The sequence below is a fragment of the Vombatus ursinus genome, unplaced genomic scaffold (assembly GCF_900497805.2).
Source record: "Vombatus ursinus unplaced genomic scaffold, bare-nosed wombat genome assembly UNPS02009205.1, whole genome shotgun sequence".
Classification (NCBI taxonomy): Eukaryota; Metazoa; Chordata; class Mammalia; order Diprotodontia; family Vombatidae; genus Vombatus; species Vombatus ursinus.
The window spans coordinates 59,960,052-59,972,057 of NW_020948983.1; the positions used below are offsets into that span (position 1 = coordinate 59,960,052).

Genomic DNA, 12,006 nt, shown 5'->3' on the forward strand with positions numbered 1-12,006 from the left:
CTACATTTTCTTACCCACCCTCATATGTTTTAAATGCCCTTATTATTAAAAAAAATATTTTTCAACTTGCTTTTAAAAAAGCAAGTGCTTGTGAGCAAGGTCCACACTCTTTGAAAGTCATTGACAGTATTCAAGTCTTTAAATTCCTTGAACATGGCTCATGTTTTTAGCAAGTATTTTAACCACCAAATGATATGCTTAATTATTAGACCTCACCTTGACATTGATAAAAGAAGAGGAAGTAACTAGATTGTTACATTTGGCATCCAATAAAATTTCATTGTAAAGTCTTATGATGAGTATCTTTGGTAAAATTAGGTATTTGCTTCCATGCACAAAATTTTTAAGTGTATGAAGCTGAGTCATATAAAACATAATATCTCTGGATAGGATTAATGGTCCCCAGGAAGAAATGATGAGTCCTTAAAAGATCACTTAATTTACCAGTAGTGCTGTGATGCTATCAACAGCTAAATATCATAGAGAAAAGTTTAAATAATTATAAAGACAACATAATTTACTTTTTTAGAACATGGTTTTCTTCTTGATCTGAATCATTGACTGCAAGTTGGTAACACCGTAATAAAACAGTGAGGAATAGGATTCAAATCTGGTTTTTAAATGTTTTGACACATTTTATTTCTCCGTTTTATAGGTGTACCATTATCCACCCAGTGGGGACCTCAAGGCTATTTTTACCCAATCCAGATTGCGCAGTATGGTTTAAGTCATTACAGCAAGAATCTGACTGAGAAGCCCCCTCACATTGAGGTCTATGAAACAGCAGAAGAAAAGGACAAACACAGTCGGCCTAGTGATTGGACTGTGCCAAAGGGCTGCTTCATGGCTAATGTGGCTGATAAGTCTAGATTCACCAATGTTAAACAGTTTGTTGCTCCAGGTAAATTATTTATTATATTAGAATGTTTGCTACTCTTGAGATAAGATTTATAGCACATAAAGCTTTAAAAAAAAAAGATGGTTCTTTTCATGTGGATTTGATATAGGATTACTGTCGAATTATTTCCTCATTTCTTTCTCTCTACAGTTATTTGATGTTTATATTTATAATACTTCCAACACATATGATATATCCAGCATTCTAAGTCTGCAAAATCTTAATTTATCATAATTTACGGTAATGATATCAAATACCCTAGCTATTACCATAAGGAACTTGAGGGTTACTGAACAAATACACCAATCAATTCTAACACCTCTAAGTAGGAATAGTAAATATGTAAACACCCAAAAGGCATCAAACGAGATATTTCCTTAAGAAGGAACAACTTAAAAATTGGGGCTTATGAAACAGAATATTTACTCTGGGAGAGAGAGCTATGAGAGACTTTGGAAATCATTTAGCCCAACTCCCTCATTTTAAATAAGGAAACTAGGAATAAAGAAAAGTGATCTTACAGTTTTTTTTTTAAGATTTTTTTCCTTATTTTTATTTCACTTTTTTCAAAAAAAATTTTTTTCTTGGTGAAGATATCACTAAATTTCCCAATAAAAGAATTGATCTGATTTACAGAAGTTTCCCTAAACTATATTTTTGTGTGGTCTAGTCCATGTATACTTTCCACAAGAATAGGAGGAGAAATTCTGTCAAATGCATTGCTAAAAAATCTAAGTAAACTATACCTATAGCCTTTTCCTGATCTACCAGACTAGTAAAAGTGTCAAAAAGAGAAATAAGGTTAGTCTGTCATGACTTAGTCTTTGCCTCTTTGTGAGCATTTTCTAAATGCTAATTAAGAATCCATAATCATAGTCTAGTAGTTTGCCAAGAATTAAAGTCCAATACGCTGACCTATAATGCAAATTCCATTCTATTACTTTTTTTTTGACCATAATGCCATTTGTCCTTTTCCAATCCTACAGTACCACTTTCAGTCTCCACAACCTTTCAAAGATGGCTGACAGTCAGCAATCATAAGTTTCAATTCTTTCAGTGCCCTAGGATATAGTTCATCTGTCCCTAATGACCAGAATTTAATCAAGGGCAACTGGATGCTCCCTTCCTAAATTCATATTTCTCATGAGTATCAATTAAGTAACAGCCATTTTTGTTCTGTCCTTTCCAATCCCACAGTCCTTGGCAGCTTTTTGTTATCGGTTATCAGTCATTTACCGATCTCTTCTTTCCTTCTTTTCTTTTTCCTGTTTTTTGGCCACCCTTAGTTATGCTGAGCTTTATCATAGACACTGTTCTTTTAGGCATCACTTTTGTATTCATTTTCCTTTTCTCTGAACTTTTTTGTCCAGAGCTCCTAGTAGACTATGCCTAAGGTTTCTTTCTGTGGCTGTTATGAATTTTAAGATGTTAGTCACTTTTTTTTTGCCCAGGTTGCCTATCACTACCACTTAACCAACCAGTTCTTCCTTGCTGGTCACATTTAAGTCTAAAATAGCAATCCTCTCATCACTTCCCTCTACTTTGAGGATGAAACTGTCAAAAAGGCAAGTCAAAAATGCTCAGCTTACACAGCAGCTCAGTGTAGAGTGTGCAGACTGGGCTGCTGAGTGCCAGGCTTCCGGTCTTATCACAGCCTCCTGCTTGCCATGTGACCCTGAGACAATTTTAGAAGACCTACCAAGCTACAGTTAAAATTAGGCAGAGAGACTGGAAGTTCTTCTCTACCTAGTCTAAAAAATGTCATTCTGCTTGGTGAAAATACTCTCTTTGTATCACCTTTTTCTGAAAACTATTCCGGAGTGGTTTTTGGTTGTTGCTGGACAGTTATTCTCACTTCCTTTTATTTAATTCCAGAAAGTTTTTTTTTTTTTCAGTAGATTCAATGCAGAACATAGTCCAAAAAAAATGCTCTTACTAAATTATGCAAATGATAAACTGACAGACTAAGGCAAATTATCTAAAAATCACCCAGAAAACTTCTCTGCAAGCCAAGCCTGCTTTTGTGACAAGCTATATAGAATATAGAGCACCACAAGAAAAAAATGTTTTAGAAATTAGATAAAAAATAAAGGTTGCCCATTATTTAGACTATAGTAAGCACTCATCAGTTCATTACTTAAGGCTACAATGAGTAGATTTGTATTGTAACCTTCACAATCAGCAGATTACTCTGGCCTCACTAGAGGATAAAGAGAGAATGTAAAAGAAATCCATAACCTTTCCTCCTCTGAATATTTATCTTCCAAAAAGACACAAGGGTGTTCTTGACAACTTTTCCCTTCGAGACAAGCAAGCCCAAATTGCTAGTGAAAATTTCTTTATTGTCTTTTTCAAGTAATGGGCTCATTAATTCTAATGGATATTGATTAGTGGAGAAAAATACATTACATCCTTATTAATGAGTCTGTCTTAGTAAAGAGGGAAATGCTGCATAAAATTAATTTGGTTTCATAAGTGACTTTATTAATGAAAATGCTTTCATATGATGTTTGAATAAATCCAATATATTAAAAAATACAATTTTTAGCAATTACTGAGGGAAAATAGGTGAAGGACAGAATAATGCCTCTTCAAAGAAGAAATGGATTAATAAAAAAAAAACTGATATGACTTGAAACTATTCCAGAATAAAAACAAAAATGATTACTGGGTCATATGGTATTTTTGAAAAGCCAAAATATAAATCCCCACAATGGTTGAAAACTTATCATAATTTATTCAGAATTATAAGAGAACAAAACAGACACCTGAAATCACAAGATCACTCTCTCCTTCAATTGAAAAGAGCCCAAACTGAAAAATAAATAAATGTAGCAGAAATATTATTCCCAGATTGAGTCTATATTTTAAATGTCTTATCAGTCTACAAGAATCTATTAAGCAGTTGCTAAGTGTCCAGCAGGGTGCTCGGTTTTGGGGACACAAAGACAAAAGCATGGTCCATCCCTACCCTCAGAGAGTTCATGTTCCAGTGGAGAAGACAGCACTGAGATAACTGTGTACATATAAGATATATACCATGAGAGGTGATGGGAGATAGAGAGTACCAGGAAAGACTTCTTGCCAAAAGTGGAGTTTGAGCTGAGTCTTGTCAGAAAAGTCAGGAGGAGCCGAAGAGGGATGGTGTCCCAGGTCTGAGAGGCTGCTAGTGAAAAGGCTTGGAGTCAGGAAACAGATTTGTGTGCAAGGAACAAGAGGTTGGTTTAGATAGATTATAGGGGCCAGGTTGTGAAGGGCTTTCCAAGCCAAACAGAAGCTTTTCTATTTGACCCTGCAGGTAACAGAACCACTGGAGTTTATTGAATAGGGACAGTGATGTGCTCAGGCTTGTGCTACAGGAAACTCACTTCTGTAGATAAGTGGGGGATGGAGGCTAACCAGAAGGCTACTGCCAAAATCTAGATATGAGATGATGAAGGCCTCTTCAAGGGTGAAAGCTATGTTAGAATAGCAGGGGACAGACACGTAAGAGAGATGGAGGTAGGAGCAGCAAGACAAAATGTGGAAACAGATTGGATGTGTGGAGTCGGTGCCAGGCAAAGAGTCAAGGATGACACTGATATTGTGAGTCTAGGGGCTAGGAGGATGGTGATACCCTTGACAATAATAGAGAAGTTCTGAAAAGGAAAGGGTTTGGGGGAAAAGATGAATTCTGTTTTGGAACTGTTGATTTTGAGATGCCTACTGGACCTGGCAGTTGTAGATATCCAAAAGGCAGTTAGTAATACAAGAAGAGGTACCAGGAGAGAGATTAGGACTGGATCCATAAATGCAACAATCATCTGCACAGAGATCATTGAATCCATGGGAGCTGGTGAGATAACCAAATGAAACAGTCCAGAGAGAAAAGAGAAGAGGGCCTGGGACTTAGGAGACACCTACATTTAGTGGACATAACCCAGGTAAAGATCCAGCAAAGGAAATTAAGGAGTGGTCAGACATGTAAGAGGAGAATCAAGAGAGAATAGTCAGGAAAACCTAGAGAAGAAGCAGTATCCAGGAGAAGAAGGCGATCCGCAGTGTTACAGGGAAGTTAAGAAGGTTGAGAATTTTTAAAAGGCCATTAAATGTGGCCCGTTAGAGATCATTGGTAACTTTAGAGGGAGAAGTTTCAGTTGAATCATAAAATTGGAAGCCATGCTACTTACAGAGGGTTTAGAAGAGTGGCAGATTTTCAAAGAGTTCTACTTGAACCCAGAGAACAGAGTTCTAAGAATAATTGATGGAAATGGGAAAGAAGTAAATTTAGGCATAAGAGGGAAGACTTTTTGTTTTAAAATGAGAGCTGGCCAAAAGTAGATTTCGCTCTCACATGGAGGCTTTCTCAAAGGCCCGAAGACCACTTGTTGAGTATTAGTAGAAGCGAGTTCATGTTCTGGTGTGAGGTTTGTATGGGATGACCTCCTAAGGCCCCTTCCTGTCCTTAGGTTTTGTAATTGTGTCTGCAGTGGGATCATGGGCTGTGTCCTACAGACCTCTTCCTGATTTATCTACCTTGCTCAGGCTGTAGGCTTAAACAGAAAAGGAGTGATATTAATATGGTCCTTTTCGTGCCCTTTTGGGACTGGGAATAAAACAGATGACGCCTCCTCAGAAACTGCCTCACCTTTGGTTTTTAAAATATTTAATAAACTTTCCTGACACAATTGATCAAATATTCCAACTAATCTAGTTATCACATAGATACATGTACAGAGTATCCCAAAAATCTTAGCACACTTTTAAGCCATTAAAGCTTAAAGACTTTTTGGACACCCTATGTATGTAATGTGGTAACTACATTAGTTGAAATATTTGATCAATCATGTTAGGAAAGTTTACTAAATATTTTTTAAAAATAAATGTGATATGTTTCTGAGTAGATGTCATTTATTTTTATGTAAAATACCCATACATGTATAAAGGAAAGTAATTTTCAAAGAATGAGAACATGACAAAAATACATTAAACTAGAATTCTAATAAGTATAATTTAATCTTTGATTATAAAGGCTATTATAGTTAACATTGACTGTTACGCAGAAATGCTGGCTAAAATTACTTTTGCCCTACCAGAACCCACACAACTTGAACTTGGTTCTCAAGCTTAGCAAGATGCAAATGCATCTTTGGAGTAATTCCAGTAGCCATTTATCCCATAAAATCAGCTGACCTTTAGTTCTCATAATCTACACCAGCCGAACTTAAACTGTGCTGCTAGGCTTCGAAACAGTTTTATCTTCAGAAAATTAGCCACTGGGTAATTAGTGTTTCTGGCCAAATCCGTTCACAAAACCACTAGGGGTGGAAAGGTTACAGTCTCTACCTGTGGATAAAGTATCCCTCTCAGTGAAATTGAGCTGTCTTCCATGTAGAACAAAAGATATAGCATGTCTGTTAGATATTTTGTTGTTGTTACTGCCGGAGACACACAAACCATTATTCATCAGTCAGCATTAGGTTACAGAGAAAAGTTTAGCCTAATACCTGAGCAACTTGTTCCTAATCCTCTGCAGCAAAATATGACTAGTACAATTTGGGGAGGGGAGGAAGGGGAAAGTGAGAGGTTGGTTTGTCTTTTTAATATTAAAAAAAGCCATTCAGGATTCACTGATTTCATCATTTATTTATGCTCAATTTAGCAGTAAGAAATAATGAAGTGATACCTAAATTGAAATGTTAATTTCAAGTCAATGTCCAAATTGAAATGTTAATTTTAATGGAAGTGTCAATTTATTATATTGAATACCCTTGATGCAGTCAGATTTACTTTTTATCTAGCAGTGTTATCCCAGCATAGTTTTCTGGAAGAATTTCACTAAAATGTTCAAATTAAGAGTGTTTTCCTAATTAGCCTTTTGTTGGTATGTGTTTGTGTGTCCTCCCTCCAGAAACCAGTGAGGGCGTCTCTCTACAGCTTGGCAACACAAAAGACTTCATTATTTCTTTTGACCTAAAGTTACTGACAAATGGGAGTGTGTCTGTGGTTTTGGAGACCACGGAGAAAAACCAGCTCTTCACAGTGCATTATGTTTCAAATACTCAGCTGATTGCTTTTAAAGAAAGAGACATTTACTATGGCATTGGGCCCAGAACTAGTTGGAGCACTGTCACTAGAGACCTGGTCACTGACCTGAGGAAAGGAGTGGGTCTCTCCAACACAAAAGCTGTCAAGCAGACCAAAATAATGCCTAAGAAAGTAGTTAGGTTAATTGCAAAAGGGAAAGGATTCCTTGACAATATCACCATCTCTACCACAGCTCACATGGCCGCTTTCTTTGCTGCAAGTCATTGGCTGGTCAAGAACCAGGATGAAAAAGGGGGCTGGCCAATTATGGTGACAAGGAAGTTAGGGGAAGGGTTCAGATCTTTAGAGCCCGGCTGGTACTCTGCCATGGCCCAAGGACAAGCGATTTCAACCTTAGTAAGGGCCTATCTTTTAACCAAGGACCACGTATTCCTTGACTCAGCTTTACGGGCAACAGCACCTTATAAGTTCTTGTCAGAACAACATGGCGTGAAAGCTGTCTTCATGAACAAGTATGACTGGTATGAAGAATATCCCACCACCCCTAGCTCGTTTGTTTTAAATGGCTTCATGTATTCTTTAATTGGACTGTATGACTTAAAAGAAACTGCAGGGGAAAAACTAGGGAAAGAAGCAAAGTTGTTGTACGAGCGTGGCATGCAATCCCTGAAAGCCATGCTCCCCTTGTACGACACTGGCTCAGGCACAATCTATGACCTCCGGCACTTCGTGCTTGGCATTGCTCCCAACCTGGCCCGCTGGGACTATCACACCACGCATATCAACCAGCTCCAGCTGCTGAGCACCATCGATGAGTCTCCCATCTTCAGAGAGTTCGTCAAGCGGTGGAAAAGTTACCTGAAAGGCAGCAGAGCAAAGCACAACTAAAGCTTGAGACCAAAATCACATTTCAGCCATCTGCTGTCCACAGGAACGATTGGTCACTCTTTCACAGCAAAACAAAGGCACGTTTTAAAAGGTCACATGCTAAATTTTTGTGGATGACTTTAATGAAGTGATCCTTAAAGGTAATCCAAAAGAATTGCATTCCATGATGTGGATGTTGAGAAGCGTAAGTGACATTTCTAGCATGAGGGCTGAATAAAGGCTACTCCCTTTACCTTGCTTACCTATAGTCCAGTTTGATTAGACATGCCTTAAAAAAAATTCACACTCAGTTTGGGGAACATCATTTTCTTCTTATAGGAAAATGGTTAAATAGCCATACAGTCCTTCTGTCTAGCCCTTGCCTAAAAATTTAGTATGTGACCTCTTTTAAAATGAAATTACTTATGTATGTGTTGGAATTGGAGTAAAGAAAAATCATGTGCTGTAATGAAGTAAATGTCTATTTACTTGTAAACTGGATAGTGGACTGTGTACATCTTTTTAAAAGATGTTTCTTTTCTACGGAATAATTTGTGGGGGAGCATTTGTTAAATTTGGTATATATGGAGAAATATTTTGAGCTTATCGTTTTCTTGAAATGTACAAATTAAAAACATAAAGCCAGTTTTCTGGCTTCAAAGTTACATTCTGTAAGCACAAATAAGAGTGAAAAGAATTGACTGCACAATTGCATTCATTCGTTTTGATGAAACTTGATCTCCAATCAGTTGAAAGTTTGATCATCAATCAGTCCCCCCTGCCATAGTATTGGGTTCTTTTTGTCACTGCTTGGAATTTTGTATTGTTATTTCAGGTTATATTTAAGAATTCTCTTCATTTTGATATCCCATCCTTTGTGAAACTTTATCATCAGCCTACATTTGTAAAGAATCTAATTTTCATAACCTGCAGAAAAACTTGACTTCAACTTCTAATAGGCCTGAGTAGCTTCTTTTCCCTGAAGTAATTTACTTCAAGGGCTTTTTTGAATCAATGTCCATTGTTATAACCGTTCCCTACCCCCATACATGCTATAAAGGGGGAACAATGTAGTGTAAGCATTAAATTCAAGATACATGCTTTTTTCATACTTTAAGTCATTGATGTGATGTACATTAAATTTTTTTTTCTAGTGTTAGAGAAAAATATTTCAGCAGTTGGATAAGAGAAGCTGCTTCTACATGTGGGCAGATTTCATAGCTCTTCACACCCACTTGTGTGTAATCTGGATGGATAAAGGCCTTCAGAGTCATTGATCAGGTCATTGAGCCAGTGGGGGTGGGGTGAATATAATTTGCCACTGGCCTTTGTCTTAATTCCATTAGTAACTGGTTGGTTGCAGGCCATTATATTAATGCCTTATAGCAATACTGTGATTTCTGTAAGTTATAACATGATGCCCCACAATTCCCAAGTAAAAAGCCTGTCAAGTACAATATGGCTTAGCTACTCATACCAAATGGTCACCAGAAACCAAATATGTACCCTATCAATCTGCAAAATCTCTTTTATTTATGGTTCAAAAAAGGAAGTTGAAATTTTTTGAGAGGGTTCATGAGCCAAGGAAAAGATGCATGTCAGCACTAAGATAAAATCAATCTGGTCAGAGAAGAAGCAGGCTTGAAGCAACCAATGTTGTTTAACCATTCGTTTTTAATTTTGCAGTCTGAAAATTCTGAACTCAAAGCTTTTTTTTTTTTCCTCAGTGCCAGAGTCCAGAAAGTCTGTGTGTAATCTCCCCCCCCCCGCCCCCATTTGATTCATTGTGATAGCTAGGCTGTTCTAGAAATATGAATACTCCAGGCTTCTCCCAGATGTGTTTGCACACCCTGAAGGAGTTCAGTTTAGGAAGATTCACGAGAGTGTTATGGTACTGCTTTGGAGACAAATATCGGTGCCTAAACAATTTGGCTGTCTTCTGTGCAGAAAAGAAATACGGTGACTTTCATCTGGAAATGTCAGAAATGAATGACGTTGGTGTTTCTGTGCTGTTGGTCAGACCTTGCATTTTTTACCATAGCAGCAGCAGCGGTGTGATTTCCTTGGTTCTAAGAGAGGGCCCTGAACCTGTGGCACCATTGTTGGGAAAAACATATGGAGACTACATTATTATGTTCCCCCCAAACTGTCCATTCTTTCCATTTGTAATTGTCTCCATAAATACCCTCAGTGAGAGCTGCTTATATTTAAACCATTGATCTGTGCATTCTTGTTCTGAGCTTGGCTGGGGGTGACGCTGGGTACTGGGGAAAGGGAATGGGACCGCGGTAGTGTATAGTATGTATGATCTTGCCTTTAGCTGACTTTGATTTGAACCTAAACCTCTTTTGGCATTTCACGTGTAAAATCAAATCATCCAAGAGTGGAGGGATGCAAGTTCCATTTGACCTTTGGATCAGTAGTATTGTACATAGGTTTCATCTAAGAAACATGATGCATGTGAGCATATGCAACAGTGACACACAAGCACAACTCTACAAGCGTGGCAGTCTTCTTTTCTTGACCAGTGTATGAAAGCCGTGCACTGGGAGCTGCTATTTTCATCCACCTTCTGGTCTTTCTTTTCTCTTGTTTCTTTTTTGTTGTACATGTGGGTTGTATACCATGTGTTAAATATGCAATAAAGTGTTTACTGGATGCCCTTCTAAAGGGTAGTCCTTTGTAAAGCTGTACAGACTTTGCAGTTCAAGCACAATGTGCACATGTTAGTTTTATATACAGCAAAACTTGATTTTTTGCAGACAGAAAGGTATTATGTTTCTATACAAAGTAAATGGATCGTTTGTGCTTAATGTAAAGCTGCTTTATAAAATTGTAAAATAAATTTTTATCTTGAGAGCACTATGCCTGAGTGGTTCCGTTTGTCTGCTCGTATTCCAGGAGAGAGTGGAGGAAGCGAACCTCAGCTCCTGAGCTGAGGACTAGACAGGGACAAGACTCTCACAGGGTCATTTGATCCTTGTGTTGTTTGGGGGAGAGAGAGAAAGACTGAGCCCATTTTATAGATGAGGTAACTGAGCGATGGCAGTAGCCCATTACTTCCCACAGTTGTTCTGAATAGATAACTTCCTGTTAGACCCATGCTAGTTAATGTGCTATGCGCCCATTCTAGAACTCCTGCTGAGGGCCTTGGGAGTACCCAAGAATTATGAGGGTGGGCCCCCAAGCTTTCAATGTAAATGCAGAGACAAACTAACCCATGGGAAGCCATTTTGGAACAGGGCTAAATTAATGGCTCACCAAACTTTGATCCGTGAGGTTTGCAAAGTGCTCTGTTGTTGTTTTTACCCACATACATTACATTATCATTGTTGGTTTTACACACACATTACATTATCACACGTGACCTAAATAAGGGTCAGGATTCAGAGACGGGAGAAGTAAATCATTGTGAGTTGGAGACTTCACAATGGTGTCTGATCCTGGGCCTTGAAAGAGGGGGCAGAATTTGGATATGCAGAATAGAAGGGGAGGATGTTTCAGACCAAGGAACAAAATGATCAGACAGAACGTCACTGCAAGAGAAAGGATACCCTTTTCTTTCCTGTTTGGATGACCTTATTAACTCTGTTAATGCTTTTCCACACCTTTTTGTCCTTGCCTATCCTCCACAACACCAAGTACTGGTCATCTTATTTTAAAAAAAAAAAAAGGCTCCTCAGCCCATTGGGATTTGATTCATGAATATGTACAAAACTGTAGTCCTGTCTCTGACTAAACAGTGTTCTTCCCAGAACTCTGCAGGGTAAAGCAGTGGAGTGTTACTCATAAACTCTGAGGTCCATGAACAAACTCCCATGCCCCCACTCCTCACTGCCCTCAAAGATCTCCTTGTCAATGGTGATTGCGGCTATCCTTGCTTACATCATCAGTGCAAGACCTCAAACTCTCCCAGGCATCACGGAGTCTGTCTTTTGGCAAATCAACTTCACCTCAATTGAACGAAATAATCTCCTAGTTTCCTTTCTAAAATTTTGTGAGATATAATATGTGTATATGTATATACACACATATGTGTGTGTGTATGTATTCATATTCAGCCTCAGATACTCACTAGCTGTGTGACTCTGGGCAAGTCACTTAATCTCGGCCTTGGAGGCATCTAGGTGACTCAGTAGGTAGAGTGCTGGCCCTGGAGTCAGGAAGACCTGAGTTCAAATTTAGCCTCAGTCACTAGCTATGTGACCCTGGAC

General features: G+C 38.2%; 1 protein-coding gene across 1 annotated transcript in view; it reads left to right on the forward strand.

The window, feature by feature from the left end:
• The window catches only part of GLCE (glucuronic acid epimerase), a 150,137-nt gene extending 139,490 nt beyond the window's left edge, over window positions 1-10,647 (forward strand). Inside the window, exons 4-5 of the mRNA XM_027851846.1 lie at window positions 656-901; window positions 6,789-10,647. Of these exons, the coding sequence (XP_027707647.1) occupies window positions 656-901; window positions 6,789-7,813 (1,271 nt within the window). The 3' untranslated portion in view covers window positions 7,814-10,647. The remainder of the gene's footprint in view (window positions 1-655; window positions 902-6,788) is intronic.
• The last annotated feature ends 1,359 nt before the right edge of the window (window positions 10,648-12,006 follow it).